General features: G+C 41.0%; 1 protein-coding gene across 4 annotated transcripts in view; it reads left to right on the plus strand.

Moving 5' to 3' along the window:
- The window catches only part of TOX2 (TOX high mobility group box family member 2), a 297642-nt gene extending 283230 nt beyond the window's left edge, over positions 1-14412 (plus strand). For all 4 annotated transcript variants that reach the window (XM_054979270.1, XM_054979272.1, XM_054979271.1 and 1 more), the window contains 2 exons: positions 207-337; positions 12490-14412. In XM_054979270.1, the coding sequence (XP_054835245.1) occupies positions 207-337; positions 12490-12526 (168 nt within the window). In that variant the 3' untranslated portion in view covers positions 12527-14412. The remainder of the gene's footprint in view (positions 1-206; positions 338-12489) is intronic.
- Positions 14413-14731: the final 319 nt, after the last annotated feature.

The raw sequence follows: 14731 nt of genomic DNA on the forward strand, positions 1-14731 counted from the left end.
AATCAAAGTTCTTGAGCACATGTCCAAGTCCCACTGGCTTGAATACATTGCTATTTATCTATACATTTAAGAGCTCTGCTCAGCTGTGTCTTCTCTTTGTTCTGCTTGGGATATGTATTCTACCAAGCACTAGCATACTGGACTGATCCACCCTTACTCGTATGTAATTTTATTCTTTTCTTCTTCCTCTTTTCTTCCCCACTTAGGACTTTTCACATATTTCATCTGAATTTCAAAATAGTGTTGGGCCGCGATCACCTGGTGCATCAAACCCCCCAGGAAATACCGACTGGGACAACGATTACCCCAGCAGAGAGTGTGGGATTAACCACTGCAGGCCAGTAGACAAAACAAGAAATTGCAGCATGCTTACTGGGTCATCTAAACTGTGTTTGTTTGCCCCATCAGGGACACAGTGTCATTTAAGGTCAAAAAGAGAGAATGATGAAATAATCAAGACACCATGTTCCAGAAACATTCATATTTGTTTTGAATATGAGCATGTTCCTATTTAGTACCCTGGCTTTCCAAGAACTAGGGATATCTTGTTTCCAAAACAATTGCATGTTTTACAACTAAAATGGGCCAGTTTTAATCTGCCAGATATCCAGCATTTACCTTGATGCATCACAGCAACAAAATGGTGTGACATGGATATGTTCCTTGGGGAGAAGCACAGCAAGTGGCAAGCGGGAGTAGAGGACGGGGAATAAGACAGGCAGGCCTATCCACTTCCTGTCTATCCCCAGACAAACTGATTGCATAAAAGAAAAATAGCATACTGTTAAGTGTCCCCGTTTAAAGCCTGACAGGCACACCTAGTTGCCCACTGAAGGGACATCCGTATCTGGCTTAATTGGGCCTGTAAAATAATAATGAAAAACTCTTCAGAACTTGGACAGTGTGCATTTTCCTTATGAATAAGAAAAGCATCAGAGGGCATGGTATTTGTGCTTGATTTCCTTACCTCTCCACATACATTTTGGCTTGGTTTAAACGTAACTGCAAATGATGGTTTGCTGCTTCATGAATAAGCATTGAATAAGCATTAAAAGTGTTTCAGGCTCCCTCACTGGATCCTTCCTCCTTGTCCCTGACCCCCATTTTCTGTACATCACAAACTAAATATTAGCTTGCCATCTGAGCAAGTTGTGGTTTATGTTTGCCTTGCAAACGGAGATGCCATACAGTGAGTAAAGGTAAAGGTCGTCCCCTGTGCAAACACCGAGTCATTACTGAACCATGGGGGGAACCATCATGACGTTTTCTTGGCAGACTTTTGTTACGGGGTGGTTTGCCATTCCCTTCCTCACATACAGTGAGTACCTGTCTTTTTTCTTCTTAATTTATTTTTTCTTTCCCATCTATTCAGGGAGGCAATTTAAATTGGAAGTACATTGTAGCAATGTACTCCCCTTTCATGTAGCACTGTAACCCAATCGAACACCCAGCTGCTGCAATCAGCAGTAAAATCCTGTGGTTGATCGTGATCTGTCACAGAATAGTGGGTTTGTTCCTCAGCATCTTTATAGGAGCACAGTTTCTGGGGTTGCTGGCAAGGTGGAATAAAACAAACATTTTAATATGAATGTAGGGCTGATATTTGAATGTCGGGCTGATATAAGATGGGAGGAGGATATTGAAATGCAATCTTTTGCTATTGTGTTGTCTCACAAAGGCAGAAAGGCCTTTGTGTCTCAGAAAGGCAACATTCCTCTTACTATTTATTTATTATTATTTCATTTATACCCCACCTTTCTCCCCAGTGGGTAACAAAGTGGCTTACATTGTCCTCTACTCCATTTTATCCATGTGGGCCAGCAATGCACACTTGTAATTTCACTATCCCCCCAACTTTTCTTTATTCCTATGGCACAAGTAAATATTGTTAGTCCCCTAGGAGTGCTATAGTCTGTTTTCAAACTGCTTTGCTACATGGATTGTTTCTCCCACTTTATCCTCTGGGGATGGAAGCCCACTAGGGGAAACCCAGACAAATTTTCTTTGCTGTCATTAGAGACTGCTTGCGGGGGGGGGGGGGGGAGAGTCTCCCATCATTTTGATAAAACAGTTTTTGTGTGTCAAGCCTGAATATTTACATGAGGCTATGTAAAGTCAGCTCAGCAGGTCCATTTTTAAAGGGAGGGGGCAATTGTCTCAGTCCTCACAGATTGGCTGCTCATTCCAACCAATAGCAGCAAAGAATACTTGTCAGTGTAGCTCAACTTTCTGTCAAGCAAGACTGCCAACTTTTTTTCACGTTTCCATAAACTGTAATGGTTCAAAAACTACTGAAATGGGATTCCATTTGCAGAAAAGAGTGCTATACTTTGCAAATGAACCCACTATTATTTTTCTTTTTCTTGGTGTTTGAGGTGGTTTTTTTTAGCATACTGCTTTTTTGCATTGTTTCTAATTTTTGTAATCGTAGTCTTATTGCATTGCTTAGTATGTGTCTCATGCTATTTGATTGCATTGTTTTACACTGTGTAATCCACCTTGAATCTTGGTGATAAAAGTGAGATATAAATAAAGTTATTTAATTCATTAAATTCAGGTGTTAAGTATAGGTGTTTCTGAAACGGTTATACAGGATGCAATAAGAGAGGGGGGCTTAAATAAATGATTAGCCCCTTGGCTACTCAGGTGAATTAGTTGCTAGGCTACTCAGGTGAAATAGTTGTTCTTAGATACCAATGTTAAAAAGCTCTTTGAAGAGGTGCTATGCACCAACTTGCAAACATTAATCATTTTGTAAGACGTAATATTTAAACAAATGTTGCATTTTTAGGTGGTGGTGCCTGGAGTTCTCTCCGAATTGCAACTGATCTCCAGGCTACAGAGTTCAGGTCCCCAGAAGGAAATGGCAGCTTCAGTGGATAGACGCTATGGGATGAACTCTCTCCCTCCCTAAATTCCACCAACCCTAAATCTCCAGGGATGTCCCATGCCAAAATTGGCAACCTTAGCCCTTTTAAAGTAAATTTGGTGATAGCTTTGCTGGATTCAGTATGAACCAGACACCATATTTCTAAATAAATGATCCCTGCATTATGCTCTCCTAATAAAACAACAGTTTTTACCACCAACAACAACCATCTGTACCAAAACAGAATACACCTGCATCTTTCCTTTCCCAGCTTCAGGTCTTTCTCATTTTATTAGGCTTTGCCGGCTGCTTCTTCCAAGGAGGGCTACACCTAGTTCCTAAACCACAAAAAAGTGTGACTCTGTAGCCAGCCTGTCCCTTAATACCTTTTCCTCTTAAGCAGACCTCAAGTTAACTGTACTATGACACTCTTTAAAGGGAAAAAGTTGACCAAGATTTTAAAAGGTGCCTAATCATTGCAAGTGCCTATCGAGCGGCAAATCTGAAGTCCTCTCCAGCCCAAATTATAAGCTTCCAACATTTGCTTGATATCTAGTGTCCAGGTGCACCTGCCAGGATGGGACTCTTGCACATCTCACTTAAGAGGGGAAAGTGGCTTTTAAATGCTCTGGAAGGTTCCAGAGCCTACAGAAGTATATTGCAAAATCAGGTTTTTAGGGCTTACTAGACTAGCCCAGGCTAGCCTGATCTCATCAGATTTCAGAAGCTAAGTAGGGTCAGCCCTGGTTAGAACTTGGGTGGTAGACCACCAAGAAAGTCCAGGATTACTATGCAGAGGCAGACAATGACAAACCTTCTTTGCTACTCACTTGCCTTGAAAGCCTTACAAGATTGCCACGAGTCAGCTGTGACTTGATAGCACTTTCTGCCACCAAACTCTTGATGCTCCTGGCCCAAAATGCTTGTTGAATCTTTCTTTCAATGACACACTTTTGCTTACTATGGGGGAAAAAATTGACTCTGTGATGTGCTATTTTTTATAATACTGTGGGAGGCAAATAAGCAATTTCAAGCAAGGTATTAGCATTCAGGACTTTCCAAAATGTTTCCATTTTTGTTGGTTTTGTTACTTACACGTGACTGAATCTGCAGTAAAAGGGCTGGTTTTTAAACACTGCGTATAACTCTCTTGTAAGAGCCTTTCAGAAAACAGATGTCACATAATAAGCTACCTCGTCTGTGGTGTATCACAGGTCTCCCCCATGCTGCTTTATTATATAGCTTAAGATAAAAATAATGTATACCTTGGTTGTTGGGGGTTTTCCGGGCTGTCTTGCCGTGGTCTTGGCATTGTAGTTCCTGACGTTTCGCCAGCAGCTGTGGCTGGCATCTTCAGAGGTGTAGCACCAAAAGACAGAGATCTCTCAGTGTCACAGTGTGGAAAAGATGTAGGTCATTTGTATCTACTCAGGAGGGGTGGGGTTGAGCTGAGTCATTCTGTAAGAGTTTCCCAGGGTGTGGAATGCTAATGGCGGGAGGCTTCACTGTATCCTGAGGTGGTTCTTTTGCATATGGATTGGTGCTTGATGTGCTAATCTTCTCTGCAGGGCTATTGTCGGGTGTGGAGTGTTTTGTTGGCCTGGTGTTTTTCAGAACTGGAGCCCATGCTCTGTTCATTCTTAAGGTTTCTTCTTTCCTGTTGAAGTTTTGCTTATGCTTGTGAATAAGCATAAGCAAAACTTCAACAGGAAAGAAGAAACCTTAAGAATGAACAGAGCATGGGCTCCAGTTCTGAAAAACACCAGGCCAACAAAACACTCCACACCCGACAATAGCCCTGCAGAGAAGATTAGCACATCAAGCACCAATCCATATGCAAAAGAACCACCTCAGGATACAGTGAAGCCTCCCGCCATTAGCATTCCACACCCTGGGAAACTCTTACAGAATGACTCAGCTCAACCCCACCCCTCCTGAGTAGATACAAATGACCTACATCTTTTCCACACTGTGACACTGAGAGATCTCTGTCTTTTGGTGCTACACCTCTGAAGATGCCAGCCACAGCTGCTGGCGAAACGTCAGGAACTACAATGCCAAGACCACGGCAAGACAGCCCGGAAAACCCCCAACAACCATCGTTCTCCGGCCGTGAAAGCCTTCGACAATACAATGTATACCTTAATAGAAAAATTGTAATATTTTGCCAAGGTGGAATTATGAAGAGTGCTGGTCAAATCCCATGTAATATTAAAAAAAAAGCGCAGGTAACAGTTCTAAGTAACTAAAACATGCTCTTTAGTATTCGAGCAAGATGCGACATTATTGTGTGCACAGTGCCACCATACCATTCTTGTTCAGAGCTCTCACATTTCATGCCTTTGTCACAGTGAAAGTGTTAGATTTCATGGTTTTATCTCCTGTTCCTGGAAATCATATTTAAACCAGGCTGATTATGCAGAGAAGGACAGCCAAATGTTATAGCAAATTGTGGGAGTGAACTAACTTCAGTAGTTCATACGCTGCGGCCAAACATCCAGTTGGGGCAAATGTTGAGTTGCCATTCCAGCCTAGTTCACAATACATGACAATCTGCATCTAGGGTCATAACTATTTGCATCTTGCTCACAGTCCTCCCATATTATTTGATGTTGCATGCTATATGTTGAGCAAATCACTAGTTAGTCAACAACAATAAAACTTAGGAAATCAGAGTGTTGATGAAACAGGGGAACTTATATTTATTATTTACATAATGCTCCCATGTTTCTGGCACTTAATAGACCCCCACTCCAAGGAGCTTAAAATCTAAAATTTGAGATAAAGAAGACAACAAAGTGATAGAAGGGAGGGGGAAAGAGGAAGAAACAGAAGGACTTTGGTTCATCCAATTGACAAACTTAGTAGGGGAGAGGCTAAGTGATTTTGCCAGAGACTCTACAGAAAATGTGAATTCTGAGGAGGGATCGGATGGATGATTAGCATCATACTGATCCTCTGGGAGGCAGTCATATGTCAAATGTTCAACACAAGTGTGTTGCCATTTAATAAACACCTTTGACTGCTTTGGCCAGCTTCGCCACAGGCATAACATACATGTCCCCTTGTACGGGAAATGGAAGATAATCACTGTACAAAGTGATTTAATTCAGCAGTTGTTGAAATTGCACTTGGCTGTTCATGGGGTGAATATTTTTAATAGCAGTATGACTTCCATATGCTTTTGATACTGCCACCTGCATTTGATCAGGTAAGGCTAGCATACTCCCCAAGTGGAGTGCCTTCTGTATTTTGTTGCAGAGCAACACATAAGTACTTGAGCTTTTTTGGGACAGAGCTTAGGGATATATCACACCACCACAGACTATACCTAAAGTGATTTAAGTGTACAACTTGTACCCATATGATACCCATGTTTGCTCATGTGAATGTGACCACATGAGCAAACATATGTATCATATGAGTACACTTAAGGAAGCCAGAATGGGCTGTAGTTCCCTGTCAGATGCCAGGTTTGCTGCCCACATGATGTGTGAAATAGTCAAGAGGTGTGCCCAAGGCCAATTTAAATTATAAATTGGTCTGTTTCAGTATCATCAGGCCCCTGCCCTTAATAAATACCCAAGTGTACGAGAAAAACTTTAAGATTTAGGCTGTTAATATTTGCAGTGTTACTAAATTTACTCGCCCGTGATAATGATCTGGACTACTGATCTTTTTCTCTTAAAGAGCTGTTTTCTTCTCTGTTTGTTAGACTACTGAATGATTGGTAGGTTCCTCGCATTCTCCATGCTAATTGCTGTTTACTCTTCCTTGCTATCATGTATGTTCAGCTCTCTGGGCATCTTAATCAAAGTTTGTAACTATGTGCTTTAAACCTTTTAGTCAAGAGTGGTCATGGGAGCACTCTGAAAAAAGTAGCCTGAACATCAGAGCATTAGTCTGTAAAGCAAATCATGCAGACCTGCTGACTTGCATGCAGTCAGTTTGTCCAAACAAAAACAGATTGCACTAATTCATGTTGGAGACTGAGAGATGCCTTCAAATTATTCAGTCTTCCAAATCACTTGAGTAAGTGAACAAACACCATGAAAAAGCAAAGATAAAACATGGTGAATGCACTTAGTTTAGTTTAAATTATTTATAGTAATACCCATTATGTGTTTGGGAGAGTAGTTTGTAAAATTAATGAAGTTTTACTACTAGAAGTATTGCTTCTTCATGTTCATATTAAATCTTTGCTGAAGGTAGGAAGATGGAGTGTTTTAAATGCAAATTATAAAAAAGTAAAAAATAAGAGGATTATAAAAGGGAACTGATACAATGGCAACATCTTTTTCAAACAGATGTATTAGTGCTTTCAGTACATGACCACTGCTACTGCTGTCATTTTCAGAAATTTCCAGAGCACAGTCCAGAAAAGGTAGTCAGTCCAGATCAGGCAACCAAACTAGGCACAGGAGTAGCCTGCCGTTTCTTAGCCCCGTGACTTCTCCAGTCTCATACAGTGAGAGAAGGAGGAGGAAGGCTGTTCCACCTTCCCTGCCTCCATCACATACTTCTCCATACCTTGTTCCCCACAAGAGCTTTTTCTCCCAGCTGAGCTAATTTCCAGTGCTAGAAACAGAGGAGAAAAGAACTCGGGAGGACAGACTACAGAGAGATCAGTTGCAGGAGCGTGTATGTTGGGAGGGAATCACTGTCAACTCATGAGCTACTGAGAATAAGAACCTTCCTCTTTACCCATTTTTTATGTCATTGGAAAAGATCCAGATTTAAACAAAACGAGTCTGCCATCATCATGTCTAGACTGGTAGTACATTGATGTTCTCTCTTCCCAACACCATTTAACAATGGCAAGGTGAAGTATCCAGTTACTTTCTGAAATGGAGTAATAGTATCTTTTACTGTGTAAGATTCAGGGCTCATTTCGAGGAGGAACACACAGGAATGCAGTTCTGGAAGTTCCCCAAAGATGTCACATGTCAGCTGGCCCCACCCACCTGACTTTCGGCCCGTTTGGGCCCGTTTGGGCCCATTTCAGCCTGAATTGGGGCCAAAACAGCCCGGATTGGGCCTCTGATCACTCTCCCACTCAACAGTGGCCCGATCCTGACCATTTTGGGCCCCTTTTCGGCCATTTTCAGCCACTTTTTTCCATTTTGGGCCCAATTTCGGCCTTGAATGGCCAGGATTGGGTCCAAAACAACCAGGATAGGTGATGTCAGGGGGTGTGGCATATGAAAATGCTAATGAGTTATGCTAATGAGTTCCTCCAGCTCTTTTTCTACGAAATGACCCCTGGTAAGATTTATAGATAACATTCATTGTTTGGGGGTTTGACTAGGAAGTGCAAAGTGGCTATATAGATTGAAATTCTTCTACATGTCCATTAGACAGGATAAAGTTTTTATTTATTTTATGTATATCCCTTTTTTCTTGGTCAGACTCAGGACAGATTATAGGTGTTCCAGGACCCAATGAGGCAAGGATGTCGAGTGCAAATTATATTGACCATAATAGGAATCTTGTATTCTACTCTCAGGGAAAATACATGAGAAGTTTGGATATTTTTTTCTCTGTGGTCTTACACCATCCATTCATTGATTGGTGGTGGAGAGTGACCTTGTGGCAACCCTGCTGGGGTTTTTAAGGTGATTTGCCATTGCCTGCCTCTAGATAGCAAGCTGGGTCTTCTTTGGAGGTCTCCTATCCAATTACTAACAAAGGCCAACCCTGCTTAACTCTCTGTATCTGATGAGATTGAGCTTGCCTGCGCTATCCAGGTCAGGGGTTCCATTGGTTACTCCACCACTTTTATTGCTAGCTTCTTTTACTGGGACTACTAGGCAAACCTGGCTGAATCTCAAGGGTGGCACTCTTCTAGCAGGCAGCACTTTTGATGCAGCAGCTGGATATGGTAGGGACATTCCCATCTGGAAGAGTGGAAGGTTGATACTACAAGGAGAAGGAGGTCTGTAAAGTCCTGCAGGTAACTGGTGGAAAGATGAAAATCTCTAGGGCCTGGAACCCATTAGCAAGGTCTGAGTTGGCTGAGTTATAGCAGACTATCTGGAATGCCTATGAGGAAGGAAACACAAGATGTGCCATTTTAATTCTCTGCCCAGAGTGTCAGTTTAATGCCACTTTAAATTGTGTAATAATAAATTGCTTAGATTGAGGAACACACAGCAGTATCCAAAACTGCAGATCAGCATCTTACCCACTCATGCCTGTTAGCCGTGTCTGGCCAATTAAGCTGTAGTCTAAGCATTCTCTCTCTCTTGACAATAAAAGTGTCCAGGTATGAACCATTACAGATGGATCAGCTGTCAAGCCGTAATGTTACAGGACTGAAGTGCAAGGAATGTGCCATTGGTCAACACTGTAGTTCCATTGGGTAGTCTGCATATTTTCAGAATATGCAAAAATAACAAGGCCTGGCTGAGAGATAAAAGGTGGCTGGCAACAGAACAAGTTCATTGGAGCATCATTTGTGTTTTCTCCGAAAAAGGGCTACTAATAGCAACAGCAGCAGGAAAAAAATTCTTGATACACTACGTGCCCTATGGCATGAGCACTGTGCAGCTGCTTCCCTTTTAGGCTTCCCCGTGTGTTCATTTTTGACTTTTTTAAAAAAATCCAGCCCTTATATTGATACAATGTTACTAGTATGCACAAAAAATAAAGAAGGGGTGATGGTGTGATGTCACCAATGATGCCACCAATGGCAACTGCACCTTCATTTGAAAATACTGATTATATAAGGCATATGCAGAACAAAATAAACCAACTGTAAAAATGCAAAGGGAGGGCAGACGTGTGGAAGAAGTGTACCCCAATTAGTTCCAATGCTTAGGGATCAATGGCTAAGAAAATCAAGACTAAGTCGAGTGTGTGGAAAAGCTCTTGGCACTGCTTTTCCACAGGTTCATCTCTTGACACAGCTATTGCATTTAAAGACTTGATCCATCTGAGCAAGGCTGATGGTCATGAGTCCTTATTATGCATTTGTTGCCTAGTCAGGTTTGGGAGTGATGATCTGGTCATGTGACGGCTGGCCATGTGATGGTGGGCCATGAAATGTAATGGCATATTGGGTTGTAGCCTTGAGAATTGACTCCCATGCTCCCAGTGTAACATCTGAAAGGCAAAATAGGCTTGAATGCTTTCAGTTTTAATATTGCAAAAGAGTTAGCATCTTCCAGATGGCTAATACTTTCATTAAGTTACCTGTAAGCGGTTGATCTGATCAGTCCGTCATGAGGTAGCATTCACATATGGGGTTTTTTATGAACTTGCCTATGTTGGGTGTGTGTGTGCCCCATTGCATGTAAATATTGACAATGTGTTTTAATATCACATGTAAATATTGACAATGTGTTTTAATATATGCATGTGCAATGGAAAAATGATACATGTCACATGCATGCAAATGGCAAAATAAACATATACACAACCTCAGGGCTAGCTCAGTTCTAAGTAGCTACCCGTGAGTACAATGGCACAGAATAAACAGTCTGTCATTGGAGGCCCAGACAGGCATTTCACCCTAATATTTTCCCACCCTATGTACAGATGCAGATTTTCTGGAAATTTGGAACCTTTTCAGAAATGAAAATATATGCAAAACTTAGTTTCTTAGTTCTTAGTTTCTTATCAAACCTAAACTTATTTTACTGCATAATTCATAACTTCATTATTATATACAGTTGTACTGTTTGGTGTATTTATGAAAGTAAATGTATAAATGTCTTCAAACAAAATTGCAAATATGTCTAATACTGGACAGAGGGAGCTGTAACTGCTGCCTTCTATGCTAACTAAATGCATAGATCTGAGCATAGATCTGAAAAAATGAAGTTAAAAGTGGAAATAATAAATTGTGGAATAAACAAAAGGAGGTTTACTATTTGGGCTTGAAAATTGTATTTATATTCAGTATATGTTCATATACTGAGCCCTGTGGCGTAAGGAGCCTCATGGCGCAGAGTAGTAAGCTGCAGTACTGCAGCCCAAGCTCTGCTCATGACCTGAGTCATGAACATGAACCTTGGCGGAAGCCAGGTTCAGGTAGCCGGCTCAAGGTTGACTCAGCCTTCCATCGTTTCGAGGTTGGTAAAATGAGTGCCCAGTTTCCTGGGGGTAAAGTATAGATGACTTGGGAAGGCAATGGCAAACCACCCTGTAAAAAGTCTGCCAAGAAAACGTCATGATGCGACATCCTCCCATGGGTCAGTAATGACTCGGTGTTTGCACAGGGGACTACCTTTACCTTTATAGTCACAAGACTATCAGCAGATTTGGATACTGAGTTAAACTTAACAGAATATGTTGTCCTCTTCAATAGTGTATTATTGTCAAACACACAGTGTGCTCTATTAATTGTAGAGAAAATTGGTCATATGGACATAAGCTGTATTTCTAAGCTTGTCCAATGACCCAGATATTGCTCAAAATGGTGACTTCCCAAGGGGACGGTTAGCTCCTTTCCCCTTTGCTTTGTCCCATATAAGAGTGTGGCTGCTGTTCATTCACAAGAGAAAGTTATAGCTCTATATAGGGGAGGCGGTGTTGTGGTGAAGGCAAAAGATGCTCACTGTCACCTGGTTGTGGACGTTTTTATGTAGACCTCACATGCCTCAAAGGACTACAAAGTGTGACTGTATACAGAGAGCCCCAGGATTCTGTACTGTCTATAGGGCCACTCTGCACCCATATCACAGCTGTCTTATCAATAGCATTTTGCTTGTGGTTGTTACAATAGTGACAAAAACTGAGTGTGCATGCTCATGCGTGCATGCGTGTGTGTGTGTGTGTGTGTGGGTAGGGGCAAAGCCACAGGGGCAAAGCATCTGCTTTGCATGCAGAAGGTCCAAGGTTCAATCTCCAACATCTTTTGTAAAAAGGATCAGGTAGTAGGTGATGTGAAAACCTCTTCCTGAGAACTTGGAGAGTTGTGGACAGTCAGAGGAGTCAACAGTGTAGCATAGTGTTAAGTAACTGAGCTGCAATGCAGCACTTCACTGGTTCGAATCTCATGGCTGCCATAAACTCACCAGGTGGATAAGCCACACCTCCAGTATACTCCAGTATGAATGTGTTCTTATAAATATACCAGTTCCTTCACAGACATTTTTCACTTTTTTGGCATTTTTGAACTTGTCTTTGTTACTTTGGTTATTTATTGTCTGACAAAGGTTGAATCAATCAGAGGGCGAAAGAATATTAACAAGGAAATGTGACCAGTACAGAATTAGTAAATACAAAACGTATCTGCCTTTCAGTCTATTGAAAAGGCAACTTTTTAAAAACTTCATTTTTCCTCAATACTGTGCAACCTATGTCCTATTGATGCTAATAGCAAATAGCCCATTGGTTTTACTGGTAGCAATTCACATCTTGGTACATGAGCTGTTACGAATTTTAAAAATTGCTTTTAAACTTTATCACTGCTCTCTGTGATGTGAAAATATTAATGACTTGGCTACTTCTACCCAAAAAAGTGTTGGGCTGTTACTCTTCATATTAAAATTCAATTTGTAACGTTTTTATCCCGAAACAGTGGTGTGAGATACCTTGGCTTTGTGCTTGTCTTATCTTTATTTTTATCGCTCATCATTCTCTCACTTAAACCCTTCCTTTCTTTTCTCCTACAGCATGCTGCCAAGGGACAAGTCGCTCTACCTCACTTAAACCCTGACATCTCCATTCTGCAAAGGTGAAAAGGAAGGACGTTTGAGAGTCTGTGATAACAGGCTACCCAGATGGGCATCAAGCAGGTCACATGGACAAGAGAGTACCTGGCCTTTGGCTTCATATCCTGGCTCTGAGAGCAGTCTTTTTCTTTCCTTCTGTTCTTCTCACCCTCCTCTTCTCTTTCTTTCTCTTTCTTCTCAGAAGTTTACTGTAAATGGAAGCCAACCATGCATAAATCATGAACAAAACTGACAAAGGAAACCCCCCCAAACACACACACTCCACCCCACCCCGTGTGCACCTTTCTCTGCTTGCCACCAGCTTAGCTATGGACCATTTCCTTAGCAAACTGCTTTTTAGATTCAGCACAGACCCCAGGCACAGTGCTACAAGGCATTAGGCTTGGCTCAGCAGGAGGAGGAGGAGGAAGAGGAGGTGGTGGCACTCTTTTGACTTGCTAACGGCACTAAACTTTGTGCAAGACAAATGTGAAGCCTGTGTGAATATTGTACATGCAAAAGGCCTTGGATGTCTGGCGAAAAAATATTAAATCTAAAAACTATTGTTAGAAGGTTGGGTGGATGGAGCAGATGGGAAGCAGAAGTGCAAATAGGAGAGTGAAACAATGTGAAAAAAAGACCATGAAAAACTATAATTTGTTGGATAGTTGTAAGTAGCTTACTAAATGTTTTAGAACTGTGCTAAAGACATCTTTAAGATTTTTTGTGGAAAAAAAATTAGTAGTTTACTTTATAGTAAAAGCATTTTATATTAATTGTAGCACATTTTTTTAGTTATACATAGAATGGAGATGTGTATAAAAAGAAACCCTGCCAAACTTGTTTCTATTATTTGTACAGCAAGAAATGGACAGTTTATATCCATGTTATATGGCATTATTATATTTTTTTCAGCCATATGTCCATCTATTTAAAATTGCTGACAAGGATTTTTGTCTATTTATGAAAAAATTAGAAAGCAGAATTACAGTTTATGAAAAGTGCATTTTCCATGTGTTTTTTTAATTATTATTTTTATTTTCTTTGTGGTACTGTTTCACAGTACCTGCACATTTGGCTCACAATGCTTATCTTACCTTTCTTTATAATAAAACATATGAAAAGTAGAAACAAAGCTGTCTTGTTCTTTTGCGTGCTTATATGCATAGAAAGTTCTGGGTAGACATGTGTGCCACACATCGCCAGTTATTCAAAGATGCATGCAATATATTCCAACAGTTCATAGACACCAAAATACACATAAATCCTTGGGCTTATTGAGGAAGTTCTAGATGTTTCTCCTGGTTACGAGGAAATGGCTTATTCCCTTTTCCTGTTTTTTAATTCCCACCTGGGAATATGGCCCCAGGTTTGACTACAGATCCTCATTAGCTGAATCTAAGAAATAGTGCTTAAAATTAAATTTATTTTGGATTGGGGCCATTGTGTAGAAGGTTTATAGACCATCAGCCACAGCTTGACTGTATTCATTATATTAAGCCCCACAGTGTTGGCTGTTATGGTTCATATGTCAGTGCACTGAATTCAGCTATGATAGGCTGCTGCTTCCCTGGTATTTTCCGAAGGGGGTGGATTCAGGTACATCATTTTCACACTATAGGTGAGGTCTGTGGAGACCTGGTCCTTACCATAGTGGATCCAAACCACAGGTAACTGCAGGGATGCTCTGAATTTTGAGAAGGAGTCAGTTCTTTATCTGACATTTTGGGTTTCTGGCGGAAACATCAAGCATCTGAACAAGGGTCCCTGAGTTACAATCAATTTGATAAGTATCCAACTTAAGCTTTGTTTCCATGTCAGGCCAATCAGAGCATCACAAGTGTATGATCATTTGGTGGTAGGGGAATGGAATGTTCCTTGCCTTGCCTACTTTGGTGTTCATAGCATGTAAACAATACATATATGCATATATTCAATAATAAATAAGACTTATGTAACAAAATCAAGGGGTAATGGTCATGTGTTACCAAGCCTATGCCTGTACAAGACAGACGAGCATGATGTCAGTCCCCCTACCATATACTGATTCCCCCCTTACTTTGAACAGGGCTTAAGATTGAAGTAATTGGATGTAATGTAAGTCATTTCCGCTGGAAGATTTCAACAGAACATGAGTCACTTAAATCCAGTAATTTCACCAAATCCCTCGGTGTGATTCAGGTTGCATCCCCAATATTTATAC

This window comes from Eublepharis macularius, chromosome 5, assembly GCF_028583425.1.
Source record: "Eublepharis macularius isolate TG4126 chromosome 5, MPM_Emac_v1.0, whole genome shotgun sequence".
Lineage (NCBI taxonomy): Eukaryota > Metazoa > Chordata > Lepidosauria > Squamata > Eublepharidae > Eublepharis > Eublepharis macularius.